We start from the raw sequence: 15003 nt of genomic DNA, 5'->3' as shown, positions 1-15003 counted from the left end.
TAATGCCACTCGTTTTATAATAAATAAATAAATAGAATGCATATTTAACTTCCAAATATCATAAATGTGTCATTGATTTGTCATTTGAACTTGGCAATCTATGTTTATAAAGAGGGGAGAATCCATCTCGTGTGCAGACGGAGTTAGCTAACTATCTTTGGACAAATGTATTTTGTAAAGAGGATGACTGAAAGATGGAATATCTACTTAGGTAGCCGTTTTTCTCTGGGTATCAACAGTGTCCCAAATGCGCTTTACACACAATTAAAATAAAGATAATGGTTGGGGTAGCTTATCCTGAATCAGCAGGAGCAGGGCACTTTCACTGATGCCTTTAATTACTAAGAAAATATAATGAATAAATAGGAGGCAACAAATCAACTTTATTAACCACTGTTACACTGTAGGCTACTGTTAACACCCAGTGCCAGTGGGACATCGTTATACGTAAGGCAGACAAGTAATAATCATATATGTACAGACCATCTTGAGATTAGCTTGTTGGCTTTTATCTATAACACTGGTTCTCAAGCAATCATGATTGTGACCTATGTATGACTTCTGAATTTACGAGGAAGTCATTGATTGGTCCAATTAAAAACTGTGTTCTGGCAGGGGTACTTAGAATGTTGAAATCCACTGATACAGAAGAAACAGACGATAATATAGAGTGTTAGTTTAGATGTGACCACAGTGTGCATTATGCTGGATAGTTAAGTGCAGAAAGGAAAGCTATTATACGCTTCTCATGAGCCTCTAAATGCGCCTTTCAGAAAAGTAATGGAACATAGGGAAAGGGTAATCTTAAAACAGAGAACACCGGTTTAAGAACACCACCCCCTTAAGGCACAGCCTTTTGGGGCTTCTGATAAGTTAAGATGCCGATGACCAGTGCTGCCACTGTGGGTAATTTTCATCACGTCTGCACATGAACTTGCAAAACATAATTCTTACAGTATTCAGGGGGTTTCTTGATTAAATGCACTCTCTGTATCTGTTGTGTTTACATGTGTATGTTCATCTAGGGTGTGTAGTATTTTGAATTTGTATGCGTCACAGCTTGGTTCTATATTGATTGAACACTCTGAAGAGCAGAATCAGATAAACTCCTCACGTTATAATTTGCCAATAATAAAACAGTAAATAAAATAAACTACAGTATTATTTATTTAATCTTTATGCAATTTTAAATTGATATATACTAAAAAAAAGAACACTTACATTTGACAACGTAACTGATGAGACAAACTAGCCATGCATATTGGCGTGCATTTTTTTGTCTGAAACTGAGCCAGGAAGGTCTTGTCATTACATTACTGTGCGATAAAGACTATTTAATATGAACAGCAGGTGGCGATATACACCACATAAATAAAGGAGACGTAACACATCTGACTAGATGTTAGTTAATACAATGGAACATATTTAGCAGTACTAACAGAACTTATTTGTCGAAATCTGAAGCAAGGTAATTATTACAAAGTTCATATGTGTAATGGAAATGCGAGGATCATTTTGTTTTGACCAAGAACACTTAAATATAGTTTTATCTTTATATTTATATCAATAAACCATCTTGGCTTTACTGATGAGTTTCCCATTACAATTTTTGGTTAGTTTGTTAGCATTTAAATAACGTTTTTGTTTGTTTTTTAAACACTGGTTGCCAGCAGAAGTTACTCCAAGTATAACATCATTGCAAGAAGTGGCAGCTACTGGATTTCCATAGAGACTTACAAAAAAGTTCCCTCTGTCAAATCAATTATGTTATGTCTTATGAAAAAAAACAATTTTTTTACAAATAATATTTGCAAAAATCATAGTAAAATGCACTGCAATCTCTTTGAATTTTGTGAAACAATGACTGTCATAACAATATTGGTGGAGTCTGACAGTCTTTGTAGAGATAGGGAAAGAGATATAAACAATAACTAAACAACCCTACTTGGCAAAAAAAAAAAAAAAAAAAAAATCATCAAAAGTTATTTTGTAAGATGCTCTATAGTTGTCAATAGCAGAACTGTGTTTGTTTAGTTTTAGTTTTTTTTTTCCAGTGACCACATGACTATTTCTGACCACATCACCATCACCATCTTTATCATCATAATTTATTAATGTGACAAAAACATGAATAATTTATATGAATATGTCCAGTAGCTGTAGTCAAACGGCAAGTGATTTGTGGTACAGTAGATGTAGCCACATAGTGTGAAAGTGCTGAAATAATTACCTTAGGGAGTTAAGAAGGATTCACCAGCTGTCATTTGAGGAAAAAAAAAGAGCCAGGCTGTGACAAGGAAATGCCAAAATTCAGTCAAAGCCTCCCATACAGTGTGGCCTGGTTCGGTTTAAATATAGAGTGCTAAATTTAGTAGGGGGTTCTCCCAAGAGGTGTTTGCTTATAGTCTTTCCCTCTCAGGAGCTACAGGATAGAAAGCTTATTAAAATTCATCCCAGGAAACATTTCATACACTGCCACTGCCCATTAATCATGTCACATTTACAGAGGCCACAATTAGAAGTATTAACAAAAAAAATGGAAAGGCACTGCACATGGCCAACCTGTTTGCTACTGTGCCTAACCTCTCATTTAATATCTTCAAAATCCCCAATATCCAGAATTCATTGCAAATTACAGGAAGGGTGGAGTTTTTGAGGGCAGGCCTTCTGCAAAATATTCTACATTAGAAAAGTAGCTTTAGAGTCTTTCTTGTAGTGGTTATTCTGCTAACACCACTGCTTTCATGCTGAGTAATGTCTGTGTCCATTGCACAGATTGACTTCTGAGGAAAGATCTGGTGGTTTAGGTAAACAAGGAAAATGTGATTTGTTAATGTTGCCCACTCTATTAGATACCCCCTTGGTGAAGGAACTGAGAAGACATCCAGTTCAGCCACATTTCTGGCACCAGCAACCATTATTTCTGGTTAATGCTGCACCTAAACATATTACTGCTCAGGACTGGTGAGCATCACAGTGGTTCTCAAGGTAATAGTGCCTCAGTCCTAATCCCTCTGAGGCAAACAACTGTATGAAAGGCAAGGGCAAAGTGAATAAATTCGATTCATGTGGTTGAAGTAATGCAGGTGTTAGCCATTAAGCAGCCTGTTCTGTTGGTAAGTCATCACCGGGGTGATATTATACAATATCTACAGGGAAGCTATCCAGGAGACTTTTACTATTGATCGGGCTGGAACTGCAATCACAAACCCCATACATCAAGCAATCACAGTGTCATTAATTTAGTTATGCACGTCAATGAATCCAAATGAATTTATTCTGCTCTTCACAAATGTTACGGTCATAGAAAAACATTCGAAAGTAGCCTTTGCGTAAAAGCGCGCGTTAAGTTCATGCTGAAGAGGAAGTCCAAAAAAGTCACATTCAAAATGAAAATTTCGTGTTATGAATGAAAAGCGCACATAGAAAGGGCATATCTTCGAGACGAGAAGAGATTTTCAGAAAACTAGAACGTCCCTAATTTTCATGGAGTCGTATTCAGTAACAGGAGTTTGTTGCCTAGCAGCGGGAGTTGTCCTTTCATTCGCTCGTGGGTTTCGCTCGCTATGAAACATGTTTAAAACACCACTCTAAGTACCTGCGTGAGCAGAACTGCAAGGACATTGACACACAGCAGGTGAAGTTGGGACGTTCAAAATGTACTTGTACCTTGCCAAAATGGGCTTCGGATATGAATATCGACGATAACTCATTTACGGATTGCTATGGTGATGCTGTTTTGCCGTTTCATACACAGGTGAATCAACAGCAATTGTTTTAGGTGCTGGAAGATGGACATCCTTTATTCCTTTCAGATATAAAATGTCAGCAACACTTTACATATAGGTAAGTTTCTATTCTTGTGTGCATGTGATTCTTGTGCATTACTGTGGCAAAGCTGTTTTATTTGCGTAACACATAATGATGTCTGCAATGTTTTGAAATGAGTTGAACTGAAAGTCACCACTTTTAAAATACAACTTACTGATTTTCGTTATGTATTTAAGGTTTTCTTGCGCATTTGAAGCTATTGGTTGTGATCATGTGAAAATGTATTAACATGTGCACATTTCTTTTTTCCATTGACAATACAAATGTAGTTCAAAACCGATTGCTTTGAAGTAGCTAGTTTGATGTTAATGCAGTGAGACGCACAATATGTCAAACAAAAAGCAACAACATCTGATGTCGTTAAGCAAGAAATAATGTAACATATTACATGATGAAGTCATATAAAGGAAGACTTTGGCACAAAGGGAATCTTTTTTCAAAATAATGCATAGGTTTGAGAAGTGAAAATCTATATATGCTTCTTCATACTCATATCTATGAAAAATTTTCCAAATCATGTCTCATTAACTTCTCCCATTTTCCCATTATATCAGATCTGTAATACTAGTCCCATTACATTTGATGCATGTCACTTGATATTGTGAACATTGAAATGAAATAATTAAGAAGAATATAGTAGTTTTATTTTATATTAATGGTCAGTTTGTAGTAACTTTGAAATGCTGATTCAGATAGGATGCCATGTTATAGCTGGTGCCTAGACTCGAACCCTGCTTGCCTGACAGCCTATAGTTATCTTCTCAATGAGCCATCAAGCATTTCCATAGACGTTGCCAAGTACTCCTTGAATGGCCTTAGATTCATTACATTGATTGCCTTGGCATCAAGCCTTTGAATGATGGTGTTGATTTGATACGTAAGGATTCACGAGACACGCAATAGCATACGCAGCCCTTACTACCTTTTGATTAAAAACTTAAACAAGTCTTGACACATATTGCTACCTCCCATCAATGCACAGTCAGAGTGAAAACTCTTTTTCTGTAACATGGTAACATTATGTGATATGTTATGTTACTGTAATGTATTATCATCACCAACAGCAGGCCCTTGTGACTGTGGACAAGGATCTGTTGGATAATAAAACTCAGGGAAAGTGTTTGGTTGTAGGAACCAAGCATTTATAATAAGCCCTGTAAGGGCGACTGAGTTGGCGTGTGTTTGGCACATCCAAGTAAACACTTCCCTTGGGGTGCACTTTCTGAATGCTTTCCTAAAGAATACATTCATTGAATACATTAAAACAGCCTTTTCTTAAAACAGATATTAGTATCATTGATAGCCCTTAAAGAACAGTTCTGTGTGTCCTTTAAAGTGACTGAACGATCTCATAAAAATACAAAGGCAGATGATGTCACAGTGAGAACGACCAGAACCGCGCACCTGCATGTCAGATACTCATCAGCACAGCTCTGAAAGAGCTCTGAGATGATGCACTGATTGAGACGCTGAATATGAGTTCCCATCCAGCCTCAGTCACGATGCACAGCGACAGACAGCATAACTTATCTCTTGTACATAAAAAACATGCAGCTGGACCAGAAGAGTATTATTCTCTTTATCGAGAATGAAAATGATTTGTCATTTTTTCTCCGCTTATCTAGATTATACACTATGTATGGATGCAGGTGTTGCATCACACATAAATTGGAAAGTGGTTTGCAGCGGTCTCTTTTGGAGATCAAAGATAAGACAGAGACGCTGTAGTCTATATTGCATTAGACACTGAACAGAAAAATATCATGCAGGCATCAGATAGCAAGAGGAAAAAAAGAGAGGATGTAGACTATGGGTATTAAACCTTGTCCCAGATGTGACCTCTCCTTTATTCGTCTGCTTTCACTGTGAGACCCTCAGTATCAATCTTTTCCTGTGCTCACTCATTTTATTAAATATGCAGGCCTTAAAATTACCACCATGACAATGTTATATAGAGTAACTTACCAAAAGGAATTAATGATTACAAGAATAGCGCCATTAGTTCTATTAATTAGGTAGACCAGCTTAAATATTTAAATCTCGAGGAGGGGCTTTGAAGAACTAGGACACTGCCATGGGCTTTTCGCTTCCCTCAACATCTGATGAGCCATTGTAAGCAGGAGATGGCCGATTCATTCAGGGAGTGCTCACTCTGTTTTGGAAGGATTTACTCAAGAGGAGTGCGCTAATGCTAACTGCCCTTAGCGAAGCTGCATCTGCTATGTGTTTAACACATGCGGGATGCTACAGAACACACAGGCTCTTTCACAGACACGTTCAGGCTGAAATACCCTTGATGAAAATGATTCCATGGCAGTTATTGCATAGATGTGTGTTTTAGCAGAATACATTGCTTATCCTCTGTTTGCTTTGAAGACGGCAGTGGGCTCACTGATTCCTGAAACTGTCATCATCATCTTGAGGGTTCATGGTGAATTTATGGGACATTTTATGTAGCAATTTATACCCTCTGTGTGTTTTAAAGTGCTTATTTTTGCCTGAAATCTGTTGTAGTTGGTGGGTCATTGTGAATTCCTGGTGCTTTTACTGTGCTGAACCCCCCCCCCTAAAAAAAACCCATGACCCGTGTCAATCATTTCAGGTGCCTGGTCTCAGGGTCTCAGAGGACTCCTTCACATCATGGCCAGCTGCTCCTCCAACCACACAGAATTTTTTGGGGACAGCAGCTCCCTGTTGTCTCTGGAGTCCAGTGTCTTCTTCAGTGAGCCCCCACCACCAAATGAAGACTCGCTGGACTTCTTCATCATCAACGTGGGCGGCAGCCGCTACATCCTTTCCCAGGAGCTGCTCTCCTCCTACCCGGAGACCCGGCTGGGCAAGCTGGCCCTCTCCTCCACCCGCGACTCTGCCCTGGACCTCTGCGACGACGTCAACTTCCTGGAGAATGAGTTCTTCTTTGACCGCAACTCCCAGACCTTCCAGTACATCATGAACTACTATAAGACAGGCCACCTGCACGTGATGGAGGAGCTGTGCGCCATGTCCTTCCTGCAGGAGATCGAGTACTGGGGCATTGACGAGCTGAGCATCGATGCTTGCTGCCGGGAGAAGTACTACAGGAAGAAGGAGATGAAGGAGACGCTGGACATCCGCCGGGACACCGACGTGACGGCCGGCGAGGAGGAGGACTTCTCAGGCGTGGTCTGCGAGGGCCTGCGGCAGCGCCTGTGGGAGGTCATGGAGAAGCCGGACTCGTCGGCGGCGGCCAAGACCTTCGGCACGCTCTCCATGCTCTTCGTGGTGGTCTCCATCGTCAACATGGCGCTGATCTCGCTGGACTTTGGCGTGCTGGGGCCGCCGCTGCTGGACGCGCTGGAGTACGTGTGCATCGTGTGGTTCACGGCCGAGCTGGCGCTGCGCTTCGCCTGCGTCAAGGACAAGTGCAAGTTCAGCCGGAGCGTGGTCAACATCATCGACCTGCTGGCCATCCTGCCCTTCTACGTGACGCTGGCGGTGGAGAACCTGCACGGCGAGTCCACCGAGCTGGAGAACGTGGGCCGGGTGGTGCAGGTGCTCCGGCTGATGAGGTCGCTCCGCATGCTGAAGCTGGGGCGGCACTCCACAGGTAAACCCCGCCCCCACTGCAGCTATGCACCTGTTACACAAGCAGATGTCACTGCTGTACTATACCACTCTAATCCACTTTTAACCCCATTAACTGATGCCTTGGAGAGCACCGAGGGTTGTTTCCTGAAAAAAAGTTCACATTACATTACTGCTAATTTAAGATTATCCGGTTGTATTGAAAAAATATGTGCTCGAAAATACACTCCAGGCAAAGTGTTTGGTTGCACTGTCATTGGTCCATATGAAGCCCACTGCAAACGAAAGTGCCTCATACCAACAAAGATTGGTTTGTCCAGTCAGACCCTTTCCTTGGGTTTTATTTTCCCACAGCCACCACAAGTGTTTTTAAGAAGGGTTCTTAAAAGTTGGAGAACAGAAGACAGAAACTGTCCACATTTCATTGGTATAAAAATTTTGTTGACAGATAGAAAAAGTGTAAGCTGTTTAGATATATGTGCACAGCGGTATAGAAGCACTTGAAAAACCTTGAGAGAAATGGTTTTGCAGCCTTATTTGTCAGAGAGATGTGCACCAAACTAGAGAGTAACACTAGGGTCATGCCAAAAATAGGATAAGAATCACCAAAGACACAAGGGACATGACAGCAAAAAGCAAATTACATATTTTTTTAAATTATTTGAATGGGTATGAGAGATTCTTTGCTGGTGGATGTAATGCACAGTTAATGGTCCAACCATCAAAGGGAACCTACTTCAAAATTACAGTAAAGAGAGATGCATTTTGCTGGAGAAGTGGCAATCATGCAGAACACTGTTATCTGCAATGCACTGTGCAAAAAGCAACCTCTTTAAAGGGAAATTTGAATTTTTCTTTCTTCTGAAGTATCCTAGTGTTTCCTATAGAGGAGAGGCATTGGTCCCAGGAGAAACTGCCACGAATCATGGATACTTTTTAGCAGAGAGGGTAGATAGAATGCATTTCATCATTCACAATTTCCCATGGAGGTTCTCCACACGCCAGCCCACTGACAAAAAAGTTGCTGAGACTCGCGTGACTGACTTTGATCTCCCGAATTTTGGAGGGAAAAAAATCCCGCTTCAAGACGAAGGCGAAAAGTCATGAATAATTAAAGAGGAACGATGTTACAGAGCCAGTCGGGCCGTTTCACATTAAGTATCGTCTGGAAATAAAATATGTTCTGGAAATTTCTCTCTTTCAGAAACGAGTGTCAATGAGATACAGTGTTACACTTTGAACATTGAATCATGTTGTCTCATGAAAGGTGGGACAATAATAATATACAGATCGACTTTATTTGAATGGATTATTGTCAGGTTTATTATAGGTTCAGGTTTCAAATGACAATAAAGACAGGGTGGGACAATCTGATTAGAAAAAAATACCAGAGACACGTGATCGTCCAGTATTTTTAATGGATGAAAGTCATTTCATGATTCTGAGCATATCACATATTGTCTACCTCAAACCTACCTGCTTATATACATAGGGATAAATCATCTAAATTGCATGCATAATAGGGAATGAATGAAAATTTATTGTATTATGGTGTACTTTCAAAAATTCATAGCTTTGTGCTCTCAGTTAGCTTTTAAGGGCACCCTGTAATCCACACTGGTATTTATTAATCTTTCTTGAGTACTCATATCATTGGCTAGATGAAAGCAAAATTAAACAAACAAAATGAGTTTATGATTAACTGTGCTGCCCCAGAACACACAATCCCCTTTCTCATATTTCCAAACCATTGTGATGGTTGAAGCAGACCATATGAATCAATCTCAGCAGAGCCAAGTGGTCTGTATCAAGCTCAGATGTCATTAGAACTGAAACACCTCCTAAAGACTCTGATGAACATAATACCATAATACATTACCTCCATGAAAGACATTCCTTTTAAATTGCACTCTTGACCTGAATTTATGAATCATTTAAATCTTTTAGGTCACAAAAAAACACACACACACACACACACACAAAAGCCTCCTGGTAGCAAGTCTTTGACCCCTAGGTTATACTAAGACATTTGTTGGATGATGTAAGCTCACAGCCAAGCTCTTCTTTTCAAAGAAATGTTACGACAAAAGTGCTGGGTACAAAAGAAGTGAGATTGAGGAAAAAAAGCAAAAATACCAGCAAGCCCTTTAAGCTTGGAAGCCTTACTCACTGAGATGTTTGTTGGGCTTGTAAACCTTATCACTGTGATATTACTTGGCTTGGACACCTAATAACTGGGGTATCTCTAAGCATGGAAGCCAAATCACTGAGTCCAAAGTAAATGTATACAGGGGCTTCACGCATCGCATACTTGTCAGTGGTTGACCTAAAAGTGTCAAATGGTCAAATGGAGGTATGTAGAGCAATTACTGGAGGGAGAGTTTTTGTGTATAAAGACAAAAGGAACACAACTTACCTGAATGCGCTGGCACACCAAGTTTCATGACGTGTCTTGTCAATGAGTCAACTCATCCTGCAATGTTGCTTTGCAGGGCACCTTGATTGGTCAGTTGATAGCCACGGCTTCATCGTCGCTCCTCCCTGATTTTTAAGTCCTGTCCAGCCACTCTCTGCCTTGCCTGGAGATTTGCACTTGCATTTCGGCCTCGAAAATTGCATTTCTGCAAGGTTCCCACTCATGTGCGTCAGCGATAGACAGCCACGCATTGTGCTCGCCATTTGCATTACGAGCGTGAAAATGGGGACCTCTATATCCATAGCCTTTCATCTCTTTGTCTGATAAATTGCTTTTTTCCCCTCAACTTCTTTCATGAGTTTCACACATAATTTGAAAAAGATCAAAATGTGAGGGCTCTCTCTCTGCCTTCTCCTAATCGCCATTGTTACTGTGAGAGGATGCAGAGAGACAGATCTATTAGTGCTTTCCCACACAGGTGTAAAACTAGAGAGTGTCCCTCTCTGTGAAATTGTAGCACTTCAATATACTCGCCACATGTGTGTTCAAGTAGCTCGCTCAACAGTGGTTTAACACTCATAGGAAATAATTCCAGAATATTGATAACTCTGTGATCAGCCTCTCAGTAATGTATTTGTTTGTAAGTTTTTAAATCCACAGGATAGCTCTGGCATACACGTCTACTCCTATAATTTCTGTGCAATGCGATACGCATATGTTCTCTTTACAAGGAATTTTCAGAAAGGGGCCCTACTTACAAGAACATCAGGCCTGATCAGCTTAGCGAAATTTTCCATTGAGTTTCCTTCATTGTAATAGAATTAAGCTCTTTAGAATTGCAGTAAGTCTGCATTTGTGCAGTTCTGAATTAAACCCAATTGTAGGGGGCAATATGTGATTTATGCAGTATTCATATCCTCTTTGTCGTGATAGTCATTCTCACAAGGACCAACTGCACGTGGGAATGACAACTGATAATTTAGTTTCCTTGGAGCTCAATTATAACTTACGCCTAATTTAGTTAAGACATTGACAGAGACACACAGAGGTCCATGGGACAGACTGAGGAAAAAAAGGTAGCACACACAGTTACAAAGTATGTTTTCTGTAATCCTGTAAGACAATTAGATGTTGTGGAAGTGTATCTTTCATGTTTTCTCCAAACTGGATATTATGAGTCAGACAGAGCATTCCTTACCTTAGTCGAGATGCATCTTCAAAGATGGTGAAATGTGTGCTGAGAGACTCCTTAGCCAGGCTTTGACAACAGCATCTTACCCTGATAGAGTCTGCAAAGTTGACCAATGACCAATGTGAAGCCACTAATTCAGTGTGTTGCTGGTCTTGTATTTATTTTGAAAGGAGCATATAAATTGAATTGAAAGGTTCTTTATCATTGCTGCAGCATTTTATCTTTCAGCTACAATTTGCCCTTTTTATCTTTTTTTTTTTCACACAATACTGAGTCATTCAATATTTTTTCTAATCTTTTTGTTCCTAATCTTCCATATCTTTCTGAGTGGGTTTAAAAGCAAAAATAAATTGTCTTATTTCTGCTGTGATTTTATTTAACATAGATTATTTTTTCTTTTTCTTATTACTGTCTTGCCTTGGTTTTCTCTCACTGGCCCTTCCTGTCGGTGATTTTCCTTGGGCTGTTCTGTGTCATTGTATAATTTGCTGTTTTTTTTTGTATTGTATAATCTTTTAAAACCTGTGCTTACCAATGATCTCAAATCAATATTTATATCATAGCAACTGCTTGTCTGAGTCGCTCTCTCTGAGGCTGTTAATTGTATTGTGGAGGATGTTACACTCCATGAGCTCGTAGAGTGACTGCTGAGCCTTGTGGAATCTGCTGTGCTTTTCCAGCTGAATTCACAGACAGCTGTATTGATGAAACACATTTTGCACATACACTCCCTGAGGCCCACATAAATGTTGATTAAAGAAAAGCCACACTCCTGTGCTCAAAACCCATCCCCTTTCTCTCAGGAGATATGCAAGCACGACAAAACAAAACAATGACTGAAAATAATCATCTAGACTTGATTTCCCCCCCAAACTGTTAGAATCATTTAAGAGCGAGGGTGATTTAGGGATGACTGTGGCTAGGGGATGTATAGCGATGTCTGAACAATACTTTTGAACAATACTAAGTTTTAATGTCATGTAAGGGCAGATGCGTGAGTGTGACTGCGTGTGCGCACATCATGAGAGCACGGGCGTGGTCCCGAGTGGCTAAGCCGGCACGGCGTTCGCTGAGCCCTGTGACCTGGGTGTCAACCATCTGTGCCCATTGCTGACGGTGACTGGGATCCTAGAACAAGTGCACTAAGGATAGGGGTGGATAGGTTGGCCGTCAAGTTACGTGGATGACATCAGTGGTAGCACCTTTCCTCCAATGAGTGCCCACACTGCGCAATATGTGACTGTGAGGAGAAAAATATCTCTTGGCTCAGTGCAAGTCATTCAGAGGATAGTCATCTCACTTCAGCACTTCTGCACGAGCACAGAGCTTGTCATGGTAAGAGCTTCATGTACAATTGCTGATCCCAAACAGGTTTGCAGGAAGGGGAAGAAGTAGAGAGAGTTGGACTTATGTTCTTACCGGTATCGGAAGCTGTACACCTCTCCACTCAATTACCAGAACAGCTCAAGTAATTGATTATCAGGAACATCTGTTAAATTAAAATCAATAAAAAATCAATAAAAATCTTCTGATCCAATCACTCAGAATCAATCAAATCACACTGTTTATATTAAAATATGCAAATGTCAAATTACACAGATATTCTAGTCATTACATATATATGGAATTAATATAATGTTACATAATTTGTGATGACCTGGCACAGATTAACTATGGGTTGTGCTTGCACTATAATAACAGTTGAAATCTCTTCAAAGGCACATGGCCAGGTAAAATGCTCCATCATGTTCTTCCATTCCTACAATTTCTCAGCATCCATTAAGTGCAGTTGAGTTACCATGACGATTCTAAATCAAGCATGCACTCAAGATTCTAAATTAAGTAGAATGGCAAATGACAGAGCATAACTGTATTGCTCCACAATCAAATGTAGTAGTAGTAGACCTATGTAGATGTTGCATGTGGAAAACAATATTTTACTTTCTGGATCATTTTGTACAATTAACACAATTGGTGGTTATTAGCTATTACAATAGGTGCTCTGTTGTTCTTTGTGTCAGTTCTGGTGTTTGGTGTGGCACACTGTCAGTAGTCACTGTACTGGTAAGCTATAACCTACTGAGACTGCTTTCACCCATGTGACAGGGCATGTGGTAACAGCTCAGATGTTCTGTGTATGAAACAGATATTTGAATGTGTGCTTAACATTGAAAATGTTGTTTCTGCAATTGTGGGCGTTCTGATTTTCTGGCTTATTGCGAACATTCTTGGATTTGTGAAGCATCCATAGCTTGCATAGCAACGCAGGCCAGAACCTCCTATTACCAGCTGTAACCTTCTAGATGAGGAACTATGTAGGATGGAAGGAAAGCAGGAACCGTATCTGGCCATAATATAGACTGTCTGTGGTAAGGCTGTACTTGAGTGTGTCACCCTCTCCTAGGCCTCAAGTCCCTTGGCATGACGATCGCCCAGTGCTATGAGGAGGTGGGCCTCCTGATGCTCTTCCTGTCGGTGGGCATCTCCATCTTCGCCACGGTGGAGTACGCGGTGGAGCACGACTCGCCCGACACCACCTTCACCAACGTGCCCTGCGCCTGGTGGTGGGCCACCACCTCCATGACCACGGTGGGCTACGGCGACATCCGGCCCGACACCACGGTGGGCAAGGTGATCGCCTTCCTCTGCATCCTGTCGGGCATCCTCATCCTGGCGCTGCCCATCGCCATCATCAACGACCGCTTCTCCGCCTGCTACTTCACGCTCAAGATGAAGGAGGCGGCGCTGCGCCACAGCGAGGCCCTCAAGAGGCTCACCAGGAGCTCCGCCTCCGACGTGTCGCTCAGCGTCAACCTGCGCGACGTCTACGCCCGCAGCGTGATGGAGATGCTGCGGCTGCAGGGCAGAGAGAGGGCCAGCACGCGCAGCAGCGGCGGGGACGAGCTGTGGTGGTAGGGCAGGGGGCGGGGTCACGGTGATGAGGCGGGTAGGAGGTGTGGCCATGATGACTGGGCAGGTAGGAGGTTTGGTCATGATTATTAGGTGGATAGGGGGTGTGGTCATGATGACTTGGCAGTTAGGGGGCAGGGTCATGGTGATGAGACAGGGCTGGTGCAGGGGGTGGAGTCATTGCAGTTGGGTGGGACTTGGTGTAGAGGGCAGGGTTTGGGGTGCTGTTATGATACCCTGTGGCATCAAATTCGACTGAGACCCCTACTGGTCTAATCACATTCGTACTCCCTTCGTAAAGGGGCAGTCTGATTAATATTTGCTACGATTTGATATATGACATAAAATTGATACAATTTGATATGTTGTGTAATGTGAAATTTTACTATATGACTGAGAAGGATGCTATCAAAGTGCATTGTTTCCCAACAGATGGTGTATTTTGCACCCCCCGGTCTGTCTGAGAGTTTGTCGAACTGATATCTAAAAACATATATTTTTCTGCTTCTTCTAGTTTCGTAACTTTATTAACTGTATAATGGCGAGCATGTGGAAACTGAAGATTGTAGATTTTATCTTATAGCATTTCACCTTTTTAGGAGTTCATCATACAAAAGAATGACTATGTAAAGGAGAAGTGCAAAGACAATATCAACAGAAGCTATTCATCATCAGGCATCACTGTAATGGTGGCATTATTCTTTTAATGGGCAGTTGAAAACATGTTGGTGTAGGTAATGCTCTGTCTTTTGGAAGACAATGATCAAAGAGTAGTAAGTTTGAAATGAAACCCCCCCTCATCCCCACCCCCCTACCTCTACCCCCATTCTGCAATAGGGCAGTCTGAGGCCAGCTTGAGCCATTGCTGTAAGGCCTTGGGGGAGGGGGGGGGGGGGGGGAAGTTAACAGCAGAACTCTACATGCAGGTGTCTGCTTGCTCACAGGCTGCAGACATGCCTTGTCTCAGTGTATTAATTATGGCTCTGCACCATGACATAGTTATACCTCTCACTATCTGAACTGTTTTGGGCTCCATACACACTTTTAAAAAGGCAAATTGGCCCATTTCACCTCTCCACACCTTTGGAGA

General features: G+C 41.4%; 1 protein-coding gene across 1 annotated transcript; it reads left to right on the top strand.

The window, feature by feature from the left end:
• The first annotated feature begins 3624 nt into the window (after positions 1–3624).
• kcnv1 (potassium voltage-gated channel modifier subfamily V member 1) lies at positions 3625–14130 on the top strand. The gene is made up of 3 exons (XM_036539901.1): positions 3625–3846; positions 6434–7417; positions 13408–14130. Exons 2-3 carry the CDS (start codon positions 6472–6474, stop codon positions 13917–13919), a joined length of 1458 nt encoding a protein of 485 aa, XP_036395794.1. The 5' UTR covers positions 3625–3846; positions 6434–6471; the 3' UTR covers positions 13920–14130.
• Positions 14131–15003: the final 873 nt, after the last annotated feature.

The sequence above is a fragment of the Megalops cyprinoides genome, chromosome 10 (genome assembly GCF_013368585.1).
Source record: "Megalops cyprinoides isolate fMegCyp1 chromosome 10, fMegCyp1.pri, whole genome shotgun sequence".
Taxonomy (NCBI): Eukaryota; Metazoa; Chordata; class Actinopteri; order Elopiformes; family Megalopidae; genus Megalops; species Megalops cyprinoides.
This window is presented reverse-complemented; position numbering and strand designations above follow the sequence as displayed.